The sequence below is a fragment of the Haplochromis burtoni genome, unplaced genomic scaffold (genome assembly GCF_018398535.1).
Source record: "Haplochromis burtoni strain Fernald_Lab_line unplaced genomic scaffold, NCSU_Asbu1 Contig_65, whole genome shotgun sequence".
Lineage (NCBI taxonomy): Eukaryota > Metazoa > Chordata > Actinopteri > Cichliformes > Cichlidae > Haplochromis > Haplochromis burtoni.
In genome coordinates, this window is record NW_024582426.1 from 1,559,467 (window position 1) to 1,577,574 (window position 18,108).

The 18,108-nt window shown below is 41.2% G+C and overlaps 3 protein-coding genes across 4 annotated transcripts in view; 2 read left to right on the forward strand and 1 right to left on the reverse strand.

Moving 5' to 3' along the window:
* Positions 1 to 2,083: 2,083 nt before the first annotated feature.
* LOC102294646 (GTP-binding protein REM 2) lies at positions 2,084 to 10,745 on the forward strand. Its single transcript, XM_005923288.3, has 6 exons — positions 2,084 to 2,517; positions 2,664 to 2,715; positions 5,916 to 6,225; positions 6,344 to 6,417; positions 8,298 to 8,475; positions 10,099 to 10,745. The coding sequence occupies exons 2-6, from the start codon at positions 2,671 to 2,673 to the stop codon at positions 10,389 to 10,391; spliced, it is 900 nt and encodes a 299-aa protein (XP_005923350.1). The 5' UTR covers positions 2,084 to 2,517; positions 2,664 to 2,670; the 3' UTR covers positions 10,392 to 10,745.
* Positions 10,746 to 13,056: 2,311 nt separating this feature from the next.
* paics (phosphoribosylaminoimidazole carboxylase, phosphoribosylaminoimidazole succinocarboxamide synthetase) overlaps positions 13,057 to 18,108 on the reverse strand; it is an 11,043-nt gene continuing 5,991 nt past the window's right edge. The window contains exons 7-15 of the mRNA XM_005923293.3: positions 16,266 to 16,305; positions 15,990 to 16,187; positions 14,867 to 15,045; positions 14,601 to 14,780; positions 14,375 to 14,488; positions 14,202 to 14,285; positions 13,820 to 14,000; positions 13,575 to 13,733; positions 13,057 to 13,354 (exon numbers count right to left, since the gene is read on the reverse strand). Coding sequence (XP_005923355.1) covers positions 13,188 to 13,354; positions 13,575 to 13,733; positions 13,820 to 14,000; positions 14,202 to 14,285; positions 14,375 to 14,488; positions 14,601 to 14,780; positions 14,867 to 15,045; positions 15,990 to 16,187; positions 16,266 to 16,305 — 1,302 coding nt within the window. The 3' untranslated portion in view covers positions 13,057 to 13,187. The remainder of the gene's footprint in view (positions 13,355 to 13,574; positions 13,734 to 13,819; positions 14,001 to 14,201; positions 14,286 to 14,374; positions 14,489 to 14,600; positions 14,781 to 14,866; positions 15,046 to 15,989; positions 16,188 to 16,265; positions 16,306 to 18,108) is intronic.
* ppat (phosphoribosyl pyrophosphate amidotransferase) overlaps positions 16,518 to 18,108 on the forward strand; it is a 14,623-nt gene continuing 13,032 nt past the window's right edge. For both annotated transcript variants that reach the window (XM_005923290.3, XM_005923291.3), the window contains exon 1: positions 16,518 to 17,086. In XM_005923290.3, the coding sequence (XP_005923352.1) occupies positions 16,959 to 17,086 (128 nt within the window). In that variant the 5' untranslated portion in view covers positions 16,518 to 16,958. The remainder of the gene's footprint in view (positions 17,087 to 18,108) is intronic.

Below are 18,108 nucleotides of genomic sequence, written 5' to 3' on the forward strand. Positions count from 1 at the left end.
AGTTTGCAGATGCCGACAGATGTGCCCGAAGACAGTACAACTGTGAAAACCACCCTTGAATGACTAAAGGGGAACTGACTGTTAATTAATAGGGTTAGACTCAGCCCTGGGCTGCTTCACAGGCTCAGATTTACTTAAATGTGAATCATGGTTGCACAAAAAACTGACTGACAGTTTCCTGAGAGCTTCTGCTGGTGATATCAGTGCAACAGGTGACAAACACTACTCTGAAAATGGATTTTAAAAAACAGCTTTATCTTGCAATAAAACTATTATAGTGTCTGATATTGTTATCTATGCAATATTACATATTTGCAATGTACTTTGCAAGTGAGTGATTGAGGCTCAGTGTAGTTGTTTTTTTTTTCTTTTCTTTTTATATTAAGCTGCTAAAGCTGCAGAGGTCTGAGTAGTGCAGTGGTGTTGGATGTGGAGTGGTATGGGCTTGGATAAAGTATCCATGGCATGCAGTTAAGCTAATATTTCACAGTTGCCTACCAAAGTGTTTAAGCTCACCAAGACCTGGTATTCTTTGTAAGATTAATAATCATAGATTAAAGAATGTACAAGAATATCTTCCAGTGATTGTGTTAAATGAATAGCGGGGAAACTGACCTTTTGTTTTAGAAAAGAAATGTACTTTTGCCAGTTGGAATTGGCAAATTTCAGCCATTAACAGACTTGCTGTGTGCTCTCGAGAATGGGTTTTTACATACAGAGACACGGGGATGGTAGTGTGCTCAACTCAAGCAACTGCAAATGAAAAAAGAGGCAACCCATTTCAGCAAGCAAAAAGAAAAAAAAGTGTGGCATGATTTGTGTGGTTGTGTCCAGTTCTTCAGACTAGGAAGCTATTTTTGGGCAGAAGGAATACCTCTGTTAAAAAAAAAGAGAGAGAGAGAGAAAAGGAAAAAGCATTGCTCTGTGAAAACACAGATCATTTTCATATTACTACAACATGCAGCGCCACAGAGCTGGTCACTGTGGACTCGGGTACTGTGGGCTACTGATGCAACAGAAAATTTATGGTGCAGGGATGAAAAAAAAATGCAAAAAAAAAAAGATTTAAAAGAAAATCTTCATGGAGACACATTCTTAATTGTCCCATGAATTTATTGCCAGGGTTAATGCATTAGAATTATTTATTTTGTTTGGGTATAGGTTACATAAATTGTTGTTTTATTTATTCACTTATTTATTTGGTATTTATTGTTTATTTATGTACTGATTCTAATTATTTTTTTGGTTTTACTCCATTAGCGTGTATTTTTACTTTCCTACAGTTTATTCTTTTATTCATTTGTGATTAGAATTAACATTATTTTACAACAAAGGCCCTTATCATGGTTTCCTGCTCCTGTTGTAGTGTGGTTTCATATGCATATACAATAAACCAATTACTTTACCATCCCTGTGATGTGTCAGGGTTTTTTTAACACCTTGCACACAGGTTTAAACCTCATCTCTCGATTCACCTATCCTAGCATCTGCCACTGTCAATCTCCTGGAAGCCTTTTCTCTGCAGCACCATGTCCGGCTCCATCTCTCTCTTTATCTCTGCCCCTCTATAGTGAGGCAGTGACCCTGGGTGTGTGCTGTTTGGGATGACCTCATCTTCAGCTCTACCTCCCTCTCTGTGTCTCTCGCTCTCTCTCTGGCCTGTATAATAGGAGCAGGATTAGGGCTATAATAGCGCCCTGGCTGCTCACTGCCGGAGTCTATTGTGGCTTTGTGTGGGAGGGACACACCACTGCTCATGGCCATGTTCGCACTCTGACAGAAAACATGTTCATATACACTCCTTCGATAACAGACCAGAAAATACTTTGGTGAACTGGAAATTAATCTGTCAAATAAAATATTCAGTGTCTTCAAAGAAAATAAAAAATAGGGCTATTAAACTTTGTAAGCAAATGGGTAGGCAATCAAGTCTCTGTTTTACAGCAGGGATAACCTAATAACACATTTTAAACATTCTCACACACACACAAAAAGTCAATTAGGAATGTGATTACTTATGTTATAATGCCCCCTAGCGGCCGCTTCCTGCATCGCCTCCATCTACCAGAGGTCAGTGAATGCTTCGTGACTCTGAGCATCTTCCTACAGCACTGCTCCCTACATGCACGCATGCATCACGCTTCACTGCTATCACCGGGCTGCATGCACCTGCAGTAAACATTTCCAGCACGTGGTAGTGGTGTCACCTCTCCTCTCTAGGCAGCAAATCAAGATCTGGAGAGCTTTTTAGGCGTCAAGTCAGTGAGTCACAGTAGTCAGTCTGTGGAGTGCTGATGATGAATGGCAGTACTGACTTACCGATCTGGACCTGGGCCCTAACCTGAGAACACAGAATGACAGCGAAGAGCGAAATGAAGAGAGAGAGAGAGAGTGAGAGAGAGATAGAGAGAGGGGGGGAGAGAGTGAGAGAGAGAGCGCGCTAGGGAGGGAAGATTGAGAAAGAGAGAGAGACCGCGCTTAGTGCTTACTTTTTAGTAGCTGATAACCACCTGACAGGTGAGAGATCATACCGGGCTGTTTGATAAGGGGTTCATAAAGTGAGAGTGGTGGGTGGGGGGTGGCATGGGTGAGGAGGAAGAATGGTGATGATGCTCTTCCCTGTATATCTTCTGGAGTCCTCATTTCCGATCGCTTGATTTCAGTTTGCAGATGCCGACAGATGTGCCCGAAGACAGCGAGGAGAATGCGGCCACGGTAAGGTGCAGGAAAAGAAAAAAAAGAAGGGAACTGAGGTTATGTGCTGACGGTGTATGGTATTCTTGCTGAATCTCTGTGCGTGTGTGAGTGTTGTAGGTAGGTGGTGGTGGTGCAGGGAGGGGGTGTCCTGCATTACAAAATACAAGGAGTCAGTTTATAATGGAGTTACGGCTACAATGACTAATTCTAACCACAATGCAATAAACAACCGATTATAATGGTGCTCAATAATTAACTCACTCGGTGGCTTAGTGCAGCTCAAACTTTAAATGTCATTTCAGCCCTCCAAGAACTTTATGTCGCCTTTCGACTGATTTTGGTTTTCATTAAACCTTTAATCTCAGGTTAATTGTCACCATATCTCAATTCTTTGTTACATCTATTTGCAGGGAGGGCGGGATCTGCTATGTTATGGTTGTTGCTCAGTTCCAAGAACTGAAGGTTATCCTTTAAGCAACAGGTTTACCCCATTAATTAACATTAATCCTCAGAAATCCTACCAATAAATCGATTTATTAATTTCTGAAAATATATGCATTTTCAAAAATTACTTATTAAGTTGCCATTGTTGTCAAGGCAGCCGCTAAAAATGAAAAAAAAATTTATACCACTCAGTAGACAAAATAATTTGGTGTGTTTTAAAACACCCTCTGACTAAATAATCGACACAGTAGAATTTAGCAGCTAAAATGCCAAATTTTTCTCTTTAAGAGTTTCAGAAACAGCTAAAACAAGAATAAATATTGTCAGATGGACATAAATCTAGACTAAATATTAGAGGTGGGAGAACTGATCCAAATACCAATAGTTTATCGATATACATACGGTGCTATCGGTATCTGATCGATACTAGCGCAATAGAAAGGATACTTTATTTCTAACCACTAGGATTCAGTATGCAGCACACATTTACATTTCAGGTCTCCAAAAAAAGAAATCCAGTTTCAAAATACATGAAAAGCTGAAAGGCCTGTTTTGTTGTGTTAACTTATTATTATGGAAAATAAAAACCACAGGGATTTAGAGGTGATCTCATAAAACATGACATACTGATCTCACCTACATAAGCTGCCTTTATAGGTTAAAGTTATCAGTATCGCTATCGGTATCAGCAATACTGGCCCTCTATTTACTTGGCATTGGATCCATGCAATATCACAAATATATCTAAAAGACTGAGGTAGGTTCTAAATGGACTGAGATTTAAGACAGTCACAGTGCCTTAGACCTGCATTATTTCCAAACACCAGCAGAGGCTGAGTCTTCTGGTTGCCATTGAAAAGAAGTCTGTAGGAAATAGACCATAATGCTCTCTTGCTCTATGGTCCCATTTAAGATGTTTCTGGTGAGTCATGGTCCCAGTTGCTTGTCTCAAATCATGTTAAATACACCAGGGTCTTCATTTTTTTTTTTTTAAATAATGGCTCTGATTAGATACAGAGAGACAATTAAGCAGAGCTTTAGGGCCGGTCTACCTTATGACTGAGAGGTCATTTACAGTGTTTTTTGGTTTCTCCATTGAATCCCACCCTCACTCATCACATCTGGTTCAAAGTGCTAAATTGGGATGAATTCACAGGACTTCATAAACTAAAAGGCAATGGCAGGATAGCTTTTATAGACAATCTATAGCACAAACAGAATGCCAAATTTGATCCCAGCTGATTAAATGTGTAACAAGTTTATTGATGTCAGAATAACTTGGCATTGCATTTAAACCCATCCAACACTCATTTAATATCTTTAAGACTTACAGCCAAATCTGCCCTGTGGTGTCATGCCAGTGACAATGGTGGAAAAAATTGTAAGGCATAGTTGTAAACCTTTTGAAAAGGGTGTCTTATAACACAACTCTCAATTTTTGCTCAAAGGTAAATCAATAAATAGTAGCAGGAGAAGAAAAGCTAAGATTACAACACCTGCTACCTAACCCAGATACCCATGTGTTATCATCTGATGACTCAGCCTTTGGGACAACAAAGCCTATTTGGGCCAAGAATTCCTGTTCTGTGCACCTGTAATTGTTTGATAATGAAGATAAATAAGATAAATTTGTTTTTAAAAAAACCTAATAAAGACATAACTCTTCATCACATGACAGCTGATGGTCTTGAAATTTAATCTAAGCAAATATAATCTCTCTTTTGCTCTTTGCAGGGTTTGTTTATTTCCATGCAACCCAAATCTACTCAAACATGATTGCTCAGCACTGCAAACGAAAAACAAAAAGCTTTCAGTACCAAAGCTCTTGCCCACAGAATCTGCATATTTATATCCAGAGTCTATTTATTGTGAGGCCACATTGCTTGCCTCCTTTCGCTGACCTTAGTCAGCTGTCAGGTTGACACTAAACGGTTTCTCTAGGTGTTAAAACGTGAACCCAAACTTCACAGTATGAGTGTGTTGCTAATGTGAGAAACATTTTCACAGAATATCATGAAGAATATGATGGACTGGATCAATTTGAAATAGTATCATCACATAGTTTGACTACTTTGGGGATTTTACTGCACAAATAGCAGACTATGTATTACAGTTAAGCAAACTTGTCTTTGTGTAGGCTATTTCACTACTTAATCAAATGCATTGCTAAAAAGTCTATAGACAATAGCCATGTCATAATTCATTATATATGTAATGTGTTCCCCTTGGGCTGCTTGCAAAGAGTAATATCAGGTCCAGCGGTTAGTCAGGTTCTACTCCATCCTAGTATTGCTGTGTTGATAGGCCACTGGGGAGCTTTTTGTTCATTATGAGATTTATTGAAGCAAGGATTTCCAATGCTTCACTTATGTTAGTGACTAATAAGTATATCTCCCTGTGCACTCTTTGAAATTTCAGGGTTTTAAAAAGAAGTTCTTTCTGTCTTTGAAGTCCATTTAAGGGGAACTGCTCATTTTTAAAACTACATTCTTTCCAGTTCAGAATAATCCTTATTTATTTTTATCCCGGACCTTAGGGCAAAGCCACAGCCAGTGCTGTGTGCCTGATGATCCTATCAGGGATATCTACAACCTAGAGCCTGAGCTTTATGATCACAAACATTTTTGCACATAGAATCCACAACAGTAAAGATATAGGGAAAAAATAAGGAGAGGTTCATGTAGATCAGGTTTTGGGATTTGCTCTGGTTGGCATGTGGGAATCACTATTTCACGAGTGTTACACTGTCTGTCTATGTTCTTCTTTCCCACCAGTGTGACAGTATGACTCTGCCCAGCACTCCAACCGTTCGCAGAGGAAGCACTCCTCTGCCGATTAAGCACCAGCTCAGGCGAGAAGAAGCCGTCCACGATGAATGCGACTGGGCGTCAGGTGCGGCCGGGCCTTCGGTGTCCCCAAACAGTTTCAGCCCTGCCTTGGATGATACTCCAACCGTGACTGTGGAGGGCAGACCTGACGGGCCACTAAGGATTGCTCTCCTGGGGCAGAATGGCGTCGGGAAGTCCTCTCTGGCCCTGGCCCTCGCGGGAGACATGGACAGGACTGCGTCTGTGGATTCTGATGGTACAGTGCTGTTTGTATGCAGAGCAATGTATTGCAGTGGAGTAAGTGAGCAGCAAGTAAATAAATCACAGTGCCCATTTCCCTCCTGAGACCTAACTGCTGCTCCCTTTGTCCTTAGGGGAGGGTTATGTGCACACAGTTACCGTGGATGATGAGGAGAGCACCATCATTATCTATGACAACTGGAGACAGGTGAGCCAAACAACACTTCATAGCTCCCACTCTGCTTCCTGCTCCCTCATTAGGCCAGTGAGCCCTCTGTGCAGCTGTATACAGTGTGTTCAGCTGCTCCTCTGTGCTGAATACTTGGACTGCTTTAAGAAGAAGAAGCTTAAATTGCTCCTTTGCAGTTTAGATTTTTCAGCACTTGGTTTCATTTGCTTTTCAGTATTTGAAGAACTCTGTGTGCTGGGAGGGATAAAGCTTCGCTGTATTAAGAGATTAACTGGGGTAATAGAAAAAGAGTTTGAAAGAGCGTGTAGAGAAATTTGCAAGCAGAACTGACAGCATATTAATGCATGAACACGAGTATATCACAACACTCGTGAGCACAATTTTATTGTTGGGGGCAGGGTAGACTGCCTCTGATAGATTACTAATACAGCTTACATTTGACATAAAAAATGGTTCAGTTACAACATATAAACAAATGCTTACTGCATATTTAGCATTTGATCTGCTCACAGTGTGCACAGTATTTGGAGCACCCTGTATTGTTTATTGCCATCACTGTAACAAAAACTGTCAAGCTCAGAGAACTGTTGGACAAAAAGGGGACAGTCAATCTGCAGCATCTGCATCTGGTCGACTGAAGGAAAGCTCATTATCAGGTTGTTTTCCACACTTTCTTATTTTCCCGTGAGTGCAGCTCTGAGGCATCAGCGTGAGGATGTGAATAGGAGAGAGAGAAACATACAGAAAGACAGAGAAGGAGTCGCCCACAGAGCTGGTGTGCCAAATGACTGCATTAATGTTTCTGATTTAGGTGCATGTGCGAAAACGCTGAAGCTACACTCTTGTGGCACAATCTGTCTTTTCTGATGTGGGGGATTATAATGTGTTACTCCTTGTGCTACCAGATGTGAGAAATGCTAAAACACACTAAAACTGTGGCTTTATAAGGAATCTCCATCCGTCCATCCTTCTAACTACTTGTCCAATTTAGGGTTGTGGCAGGAGCTTACCCCAGCTGTTGTGGGGCAAGAGAGGTTGGGAACAGCTTGGACAGGTTACCAGTCTGTTGTAGATTTTACATAGCGAGACAAATTAACCCTGGAGAACCCATGGGGTCAAATTTGACCCCATGGGTTCCCTAGAAAACCAATGGGGTCGGCTCTGACCCCATGGGTTCTCCAGGGTTTATTTATGCTCGCATTAACACCTACAGCCAATTTAGAAACGCCAATTATGTCTTTGAACCCTGGGAGGAAGCTGGAGTACCTTGTGAGAACCCACGCAGGCACGGGGACAACATGCAGACGCCACACAGAAAGGCCTCAGTTGGCACGTGGATTCAAATCTGCCGTGAGGTTGCAGCGCTAACTACCACACCAAGGAATCTACTTATCTAATTTCCCAGTTACACCATTAGGGTTCATACATTCCTTTTGGTCTGTGCTCAGTTGTAGACTTAATTAAAATTTAATGAAAACTCAGTGGACCATGGCAGCACTGACTAAAGACAAAGTGATGGTGAGTTCAGTTTGTGTGAAGAAATCACTCAGGAATTTGATATTTTTGGAGTCCCTTTGCTGCTGAAAGAGGAGTGTGCAGCTGTTGACTAACAAGGGTTTCAGGTAATGTTAAAAAGACAGATCAACCACCTGCTGGTTCTTCAAACACAATCTTTCTCTTTTCTGTATTTTTAGGGTTGGTGGAAATATTCATCAGAGCACTGGAAATTAAACATTATGAAGGAAAAAGACTTTGATTCATATGCAAAATACTACATCAGTTTGAATTAGAACCTTTGAGTTTGTTTTTTGTTTTTTTTATTTCATTTCTATTTTAGTGTCTTATATTTCACAAAGAACAAAAATGCATCATCCTCTGTCCCTGTGCTTGTCATTAAGGACCTGTCGGCTCTGCAGAGTGAGGTGTGCGTCTTGGTGTTTTCGGTGACTGACAGGCGTAGCTTCCACCGTACCGCGCAACTTCGGCTTCTCCTGAGAGAGACTCAGCCCCAGACTCCAATAATCCTCGTTGGTAATAAGAGTGACCTCGTTCGCACGCGTGAGGTCACCTCTCAAGGTGAGACGATTATCTTTTCCAAGTCACCTAAAAAAAATATTTTTTTTGATACATTACACTTTACATTACTCTTTCATATAAAGTATAAACATTTCCTTTGGGAGCAGATTCTTTTCACAGTTTAGTTCTGTTTTGGCTTTCTTCATTACACTTGACGTTGACATTTTATACTCTTTCTTTCTTTCCATAAACAACGTAAATGTGAATGTCATGCTTTATTGCAGTGTGGGAGTTTAATTACAGTTAAAGCAAAAGCCTGTTCACCGTGACTACGCTGCTTGTCCACACGCCACAGTTTTATATCACACAGGCTATGAAACGACATACTTTTCAACCCAGTGTATGCCATTCTTCCTTATTTAAATGACCCTGCAGACCAATACTGCAGAGGGAGATCATGGTCTGCATTGAAGATGAAACTAAAGACAAATGTGCTACAGAACTATATAAAGAAACTAAAGCAAAAAATTCCAGCTTGATTTAGCTTACTTTATACAAGCTCTGTCCTTGTTTACTTAATCAGTAAATATTAACTATCACTATCACAGGCGATCCAGTCGTTGTATAAACCTCTTGATGACATACTTCGTATTGCGTGTTTTGCACAGTTGGAAAACTATGAAAGATATCTCACTTAGCATGCAGACATCTTCCCTCCAGCACAGTTTTCATTACCAAGAGATAAAAGCTTGCTCTTGCTGTTTTAGTTATCTTTTTGAGACTTTAACCCTGAAATTTTCACTTTTAAAGGGTAATTGCTCCTTTGAGTAGAAGATCCTTCCATAACCCCAGCTACAAGCCTTAGATGATACACAACATATCATGGTTGCTAATGACTTACGGTGTAATCACAATATTTACAGCTACCTGTCCTTATTGATTCAGCTGTGTACACACAAATCTATTTCATTTATTCAGCCATACTTTACAGTGTGTTTTACGATGTGCTGACTGGAAACAGCGGTGGGCCTGGGATAAATGGGCACCCTTTTGTTGCTTAAGGCCAGGTTCGTGCGATGGTTTATGTTGTTATAATGGCCTTTTTCTGTATTCTGAACACAGATTAAGGCACGGATCATAAACCTGCAACGTAGTGCTCAACATTTCAAGAAGGTTTTGTGACCATAATATTTGTGACAGTATATATATTTTTTAAACGGAACATTTTCTTAATGCTTGCCTGCAAGCATTAAGTGAGCGCTAAAGTATCCTTAACAAGTGCTTAACACTGTCACATGGAGTGCATGTACTGAGTGTTGTTAGTAAATCTCAGTGGAGTCACTCATTTGTTTTTGTGTTGGACATCTGGTTGTATTCCCTGGTGTGTTTTTGCCTCAAGTGGTGAAACATGTTTGTTGTTTCCACCTTAAGCGGGAACATTTTTATCACATATTTCCCAAGTATTGTGCTTTGTAAGAGTAGCCTTCTTAGTCGTCACTGAAGGCTGACATGCAGCTCTTCCTCTTAGACGTGCCCTGGCTTGGAACCTCTACTACCAACAATCTATTACAGGTGAAGGAGTATCAAAAGGTTTATATGGATGAAAAGACATGTGGCTCTGAATATAAGCTGTGACAGCTGCCTTTTTTCTGATCTCCTCCGTCTCCTGTTTTCCTCTCACAGAGGCCATGTCTAGCGCTGCCCTTTTCAACTGTCTGTATCTGGAGATCTCCGCCTCTCTGGATCACCGTACCGTGGAACTCCTGGAGTGTGCGGTGCGACTAGCCAGGGGCCAGTCTCCCTGGCCTCCGGGGACAAGCGCCGAGGACATGAGCGGAGGAGGGCAACGTGAAAGCATCACATCTCGTGCCAAACGTTTCCTGTCCAGTCTGGTGCCTCGGTACCCTCGAGAGCGAGAGGTGGGGAAGTTCCTGAGGCAGAAGTCCCGCTCCTGCCACGATCTGGGAGCGCTGTGATGGTGCCCCACGGGGAGCAAGTGGTTAGATTGTTAACAGGGATAGCTGGAAGGGATGTATTATACCAACAAAGAGAAAAAGATGTAGTGATGCAAATGAGTAGACAAGACAGGAGGAGTTGAGTGACTAAGAAAATGTGAAGGAAACAGTGATAACAGGACAATGTTGTGAGGCTCACTCATCAGAGGATAATTGTTGATAGGATGATATAGAAACTCTGTAGACAGAAAAGGAGATGATAAAATACCGTTGTAGAAACATGTAAATAAACTGTAGTAGTGACATTTAACTGCAACCTTCACAGCTTTGAGAACTAAATAAATTGCTTTTTTGAGTCTTGAGAAAGTGAGTGCACAGTGGCCTTGAGGTCTGTTATTTTACTATCTGCCACGCGTTTTATACACTGAATAGGAAATCACATTAAAAACAGTCCAAGCCCCAGATAAAGTCATGACCACACATTTTCATAACTCATTTACAGGTTATGCTTTTCTGATGATTCATTCACTGTTCGTGAGCTATTATAGTGCACAGTAAAACAGTGACAGGCAGGAATTAAAGAGCTTTCTTTTTTAAAAATGGACTCAAAGAGACCAGCATGAGAATAAGAAAAGGAGCAGAAAAAGGAAAGGGAGATTATTGTATATGGAGTGATTGTTGCCATGTTACTGTTGTCAAGGAAACCTGGAGTCGTTGAGACTTACACATTATGTCCATTTCAGCTCTGTGACTGCACCTCTACCCTTTCTGGTGCATGTCGACTGCAAGAGAAGAAGGATGATTCGTGCAGCAAATCATATTTTTAAGTATGGAATTCGATCCAAATTAAAATGCAAAGACTTTTTATCATTATTATTATTATCAGATATCAGCCTCCATGCACTCATGTGAACCACGCTCGGAACCCTCAGCACTTCCATCCTCCCACTGACACCCACACGTGAACAAAGATTTAGCACATCACAGGTCATTATACCCATCATTTGTTATCAAAGGGAGAACTGGGCTATAATACAAGTAAAAAATAAAATGGTGGCATGATATTCTGACTCATTCCCTTGGCTGCAAACTACTGGAACGAAATGAAAGGTTAAGATTTTGGATCGTGAACATGGGGTGCAGGCTCCCTCGTGTGGCTGATTTCAGGTCCTGCAGCATGTAGAACATGAAGTTAGGCATAAGAATGAGACGCAAACATAAGGTGAAGGTTTAGTAATAGAAAAGAAGCTCTGCATCCCAGGTCATGACTTGCTTGCAAGCTACTTAGCTTAGGTGAAAAGCAGCTATCTTGCATGCCTCCATGCAACAAATCGCCATATTTACTACATGCAGATTCACACGGGAAACCTTTTGATTTTTAAAAATAAATACAAGTACAGATGCTTTAAGTGCTTAGACTGATATTGTAGGTATAAAAAGGATGCAGCGACTCTGTAAGGAGCAGATGAAGATGTTGCACCTGTGCCAACAGTAGTCTTTTATACCATGCCCAACATTTTGCTTATTTTTAACTTGTCCTCTGTTGAAATTATCCATATTTAGCAGAGCTACTCCACAGTATCTCTTAAGATGAAATCCTGCTCATGGTGATAAAACCATTGGGAAAGTATCTGCAGAAAAACTGTCTTTCTTGTGGTTTTAAACTGAGGTAAAAATTGCTCCTCCTCATCTCCCTACATTAATGATTTAAATAGCCCTAAAGTTATCTGACTGTTCCCAAATGTATACCATGACATTAAATGTCTTGGTAATTTATTCATTTTACAAGGTTGAATGATTGTACAACATAGATCTAAAACAAGAACTAGGTACACAATTTTCAATTTATGTAGATTTTCATGGCTACCACTGTTTGATTTAATGTCCCTTAGCAAGGTGCACTTTCACCAGGCTTTTGGTAGCCATCAACAAGCTTCTTACATAGTTCTGGTTGGGATATATGACCACTCTTATTGGCTGGATTGGTAGAGTTTATTTCCTGGCACTAACCCAGCCTTTAAGCGTAGTCCGCACATTTTTAGTAGAGGAGAGGTCAGGGATTTGGGAAGGCCATTACGCCAGTTTAATATTGGCTTGCTTCATGTATTATTTGAACAGCTTTAATGTGTATTTGGGGTCATTGCCCTGTCGGAACATCCAATTGGGTCCAAGTTTTAACCATAGATGTTAAATATAGCTGATGTTGAATTTTGAGGTAGTCCATTATACCATCGCTTTTGTGCAATGTGCCAGTATTGCTGGCAACAAAACAGCCCGAGAGCATGACAGTACCACCCCGACACACACAACAGTTGGTACAGTGTTACGCTTGAAAGCCAAACAGTGACAATAATGTGAAGTGGTCTAATAAGGAGTTAACAGGCCTTGGCATTTTCAGCTTAAGACATCGTAGAACCTTCAACTCCATTTTTTTTTTAAAAATACATGCATACACTCACTCATATCTGTATGCATGTATGTAGGTGAGCCAGTATGTATAATTTAGAACCTGGGTAATTATCTCAAAGTTCTGCACCTTTTTTAAATCATTAAGGACATATGAAGTGCACTCATTACAACCTTGGAAAAACAAAAGTTCAAAGAAATCATGAAATCCTCCAAACTATCATGGGATTTATGAATATGAGTATATAAACTCATAAAAATGAGTCTTAAAGAAAGAAAATGCACAGAAATACATATAAGCTTTAATCATTTGTCTCTTCATGGAATGATATGTGTGACAAACAACTACATTTAATGGGTTTTAATAGTAAACAAAGACAGTGTGTTAAAGTGTGAAGCACGCTGGGCTCTTCAGAGGCTGCAGGCCTGTAACTTCTTGTCAGCCAGCTTGAGAGACACCCAGGTGTTGAGCATGGATGCCCTCAGTTTGCACCACACCAGGTGGTCACTCAACCCGAAGATCTGCGCTGCAAACTGGGCAGAAGCTTCTGGAGACAATATTGTGGAGCAGCCAAGACCTGCAGGACAAATAAAGTAGAGAAAGACTTGGTTACCATAAGGGGGAAAAAATTAAAACCGTATGTATGATTCACACTGCACATGTATATATTGCTGCAGAAACGATGCACCCCCCCCTCCTTCTCCAACATGTTTGCACCGAGTAGGAGATCATCTGTATCTCATTGTACATCTGTACAGTGACAATAAAGGCATTCTATTCTAAAGAGCTCTTCTCACCACTTGGCATGCGGAGGGATGACCATACATCTTGCGATCCCCAGTCTGGAGTGAGAGGAGGGCAGTTGATAACAGGGTAAGCCGTGTTACCAGACATCACTGGGCCGAGGCCGTTACTTCTCCCAGCCACAGCCACGAATACAGTGGGTATCCCATCACCTGCAAAAAAGCATAGAGAAATTATCACATTATCAAGAATCCCTAGATCAGTTTAAAGATGGAATTATGTCAATATTAAAGCACACCTTCATATTCAGCCTTGATTCGGAGAGTCTCATCTGGACCCTTGTGTGCCGAGGTGACTCTGAGGACGCAGGGGATCCCGTAGGAGGTGCACGCCTTTCTTATCTTCTCACAATGGGCCATGTCTGAGGTGGAACCCATTAAAACCACCACCCTGCTGCTTGCCTGGGGCTTCAGCAGCAACTGTAGATGCACAGAAACCATTGAATCATCAGTTTATTTCAGTTTTTGACTGCTCAAAAGAAAAATTGTACTCGTTTTTTCCTGAATTACATAAAAAGCAGCTGCAGGCTTTTGTGATGTTAAACAATGTCTGTTGGTTAAGATATTCAAAGCAAAATACTCCTACAAGATAAAGAAGAATTTAGAGTTTGTTTGCTGTACCTTGACCCTTTCAGAGACCCACTCAAAATTCCTCTTCACCATCTGCATTGCCTCTGGGGTAACCTCCTTCAGGTCTCTGTACACCTACAAAGGGGAAGAAAAAAAAAAACCCGTTTAAGGCTTGTATCTTTTTTTCCCCTCATATCAGCATGAAATGAAAGTCAATGCATGACCTGTTTGTCTTTCTGCTGGCTCCGATCTCCAGCTGGCCAAAGCCTCCATGAATCATTATCAATCACGTCAGCGAGCACAATCTCTTGAGTTTTCACATTGACACCAAATTCAATCTATAAGCAAAGAAAAAAAGTCCTTAGTTGTAGTTCTGCTGTAGGTACAGAAGAAAGGTGATTGCACCAAGATATGAAATTAACCAGCAGGGGGAGGTGCTGCACAGCCTACCTTCATGTCCACCAGGGTGCAGTTCTGAGTGGCCCAGGCCTTCTCCAGAATCTCAAAAATGGCCACAGTGCTGCGATTCATTATGTCCACCTCACACTGACCAATAGTGAGCCCAGCCAGACAGAATTTGGCCTCCAGCAGCTGCTCCTCTGACCACTGAGGATCATTGTTGGCATCATCCTAAAAACAATCATTGATGAGTTTGCATGCAACACTCACAGACTGAAAATGCATCGAGAGAATCACTGCACGCCTGGAAGACTCACTTTAAAGAACATCTCCATCTTTAGAGGAGAAAAGCGGTAGCCCTCTTTGACTCCTGGATTCCTCTTGAGGAAAGATCCAGTCGCCACTCTGCGACATACCCACTCAATGGGTATCATCTCACAGTGCGCTGCAATGAACGCCGTGTCCGAGTGCTGCTTAACAAAAGCTGTCTTAATGCCTGGGGGGGAGGGTGGATGTTAGGGCAACCTCAAACTAATGGACAAATTTCAATATGTGCAACCATGTCAGATTAGAAAAATATAGATTTTATTTAATTTTTATACACTGGCACACAGATGGCTCTTCAAGTTACCATGATTTAAACCTATCTTTGATTAGGGTCAAGTGGATGGGATGTGGCTGGTTGGATCGGGTTAATTCTAAGTGGAAACACATCAAGTCACAAGGCAGCCATTACTACAGCTTGACTGACCTACGCGTCACACACAAGATGGTTACAGTTAGCCAATTGCGTATAAATGAAAGTCATATGGAAAGTAATTTTGGGATCATGTAAATCTTGCATGCCCTTCACATTTAAGTATTTTTGCAAGATTGTCATTTCTGTTCAATTCACCACCCATCCATCCATCCATGAAACACAACATAAAATTCAGTTCTTAGTGGATTGTCATTCAGAGGGTTAAAAAAAATAAGTCATTTTTAAAAAGTTGCAAAAATGAGAAGAGCCGAACTGCTTCCCATGTGTGGAAAACTGATTACCATGTACTTCTGAGATATTTAAATAAATCCAATGGCATTTCAGAAAAATCCTGCAAACTGAATAAGTGAGCCAGGGCTCTGACAAAGTGTGACAAACGTTTTATATTTTCTTAACATTTAAGCCCCCACATTAACTGAAACTGAAAAGATCAATGAGTCCAAAGTTTGTTTTTTTCCAGTAAACTCTAGTGAATCAATTTCCCTTTGATAGTTTGTTGCTCACAAAAACTTCTGCAGAAACAATGTGCCTAGATACTGGCCAAGTGTAAGGGACTTTTTTTTTTTAATGGGAAAAAAAGAGAGCTGCAATAATTATACACATGCGTTTGACAGAACTGCCCCAACCCACTCAGACTGCAGAATACTGTTCCCCCCTACAAACATTCAATAAGTCCTCACCAGACTCCTGCAGCAGCTGGAACACGCAGCTCGTAGTTTTGTTGGCAATGGCAGCTTTGCCCTCCATCTGATCTTTCCTCACGGCATTCCCAGCCGTGATCTGGTCTTTAGACTGGACTAGAACCAGTCCCGGCTGGTCCAAGAGCTCGAAAATCTGTTTTGTCTTGCCCTCATTGAGCTTTTGGCCGACTTTCAACTCTGAAAAAAAAGAGGGAAAAGTTAAAACACGCACATCTAACTTAAGCGCTAACGTGTGTATTAAGGATCGTGCAGTACCTGGGGTGGATGCCATAGCGCTCGTCGATCCTGAAAAGTCCTGAAAGACAAATCACAAAACACGCCAGTTAACTTATTGAGAAGCAGAAGGTGTGCAGGCAGCCGGGGAGGGGAAGTGGGCCGTGTCATACTTGCGCCGGGAGCCAATCACAGTTCTCAACTCATCTAAACAACCAATCACAGCGGCGCATCTGTTACCACGTGAAAGGGAAGCGCTCAAACGTCAAGACAAGACGTAAAAAAAAGAAAAAGAAAAAAACTTTTGGAGGTTTTTCTACCAAAGTTCATCCTTTTACTCTTTGATGAGAAGGTTGTCTTATCAAAAGCTCCAACAGGACTAAATAGTGTGGTTTTTGACCTAATCGATTAATTTGATTAGAATTATTCGTAAAATTCCACGTATTTCATTTAATTCGTTATGATTTTAGTTATGGCGGACCGGTTGTTAGGTTAAAACGTGTCTAGTCTGATTTAACTCTGTTACTCGTGATTTCATGCCCAATTCAGCAGTGTCAGCTGAGTTTGGTATGTTTTAACAAACCACGTTGTATCGCTGCAAGCACGTGTTTCGTCACGAACGTGTATCAGGCAAGCGCTCATACAAACACGCGCGCGCACGGTAATTGCTCACAGACAACTAGGCGCGAGACTAGACCGCAGTTTATACGAGAGGCATCGGCGACAGGCGAGCCCATGGAGTTCGAGGAGTCGGGTATTGGAGAGGAGTGCGGAGTCTTTGGGTGTGTCGCTGCGGGAGAGTGGCCCACACAGCTGGAGGTGGCTCAGGTCTTAACTTTGGGGTTGGTGGCGTTACAGCACAGGTAAGTAACGGAACACCAGTTACTCCAAAATTGGTAACGACTGAAAAGTTACCACACTAGTTAATGACGTCCAAGCTTTGCATTTTAGATGAAATGTTTGGTTTAAATTTGAATCTGACCCAAACTTGAGCAAGGAAAAACAAAAATGCAAGATGTGAATTTTTGCAGAAAGCAACCTCATGCATCTACAGTATTGTGCAAAAGTATTGACCCCCCCCCCCTTTCTTTATATTTTGCAGAGAAATTAGAAAAAAACGGTAGCGACTTTTTAAATATGCACAGAAATAGGCTGTATATGACAAAAACTGAGTTTTTACTACTCTAAAGAGCATCAAAGCAAATATTAGTATGACAACCTTTATTCTTCAACACAACCTGAATTCTCTTATGGAAACTTTCTTGTAACTTCTGTAAGTAGCCTTCGACACTAGTTCTCCTGGCTTGTTGAAGGACATTCAAAGTTTGTCTTTGGGTGTTTGTTTCATTGTTCTGTTTTCCCTCAGTCTGTCAATTCTGCCATCCCACATTGCTTTAAAAATGTTGAGGCTGGGCTCTGGAGAGGCCAATCCATGACTGACCATGTTTCATTGTGTGTGTGTTCTTTCTGTCCAGGTATGCATTTCCTGCATTGGCAGTGTGTTTGGAATCACTCCTGTGCTGAAAAATGAGGCATCAATCAGATGCTTCCTCGCCATGCTAGATCAAAATCTGTCAGTATTTTTCTTTATTATAATTGAATCAGAGGCAATCCAACCATGATAGAACCTCCACTGTGTTTTAAAGATGGCTCTCTATTTTACCTCTTGCTTTTTTTTGAACACACTGATGGCAGTTTGAACCGACAATTGAATATTAATTAATCACATCACTGTCGTCACAGATTTTTCAGTCCAGTTCTTGTGTTATTTGGCATACCTCAGTTTTTCCTCCATGCTCCCCCTCCTTAAGATTGACATCTTTACAGACACCCTCCCACTGACCACTGAAGAACCAAATCCATCTCTTAGGTCCTTTGACAGCCC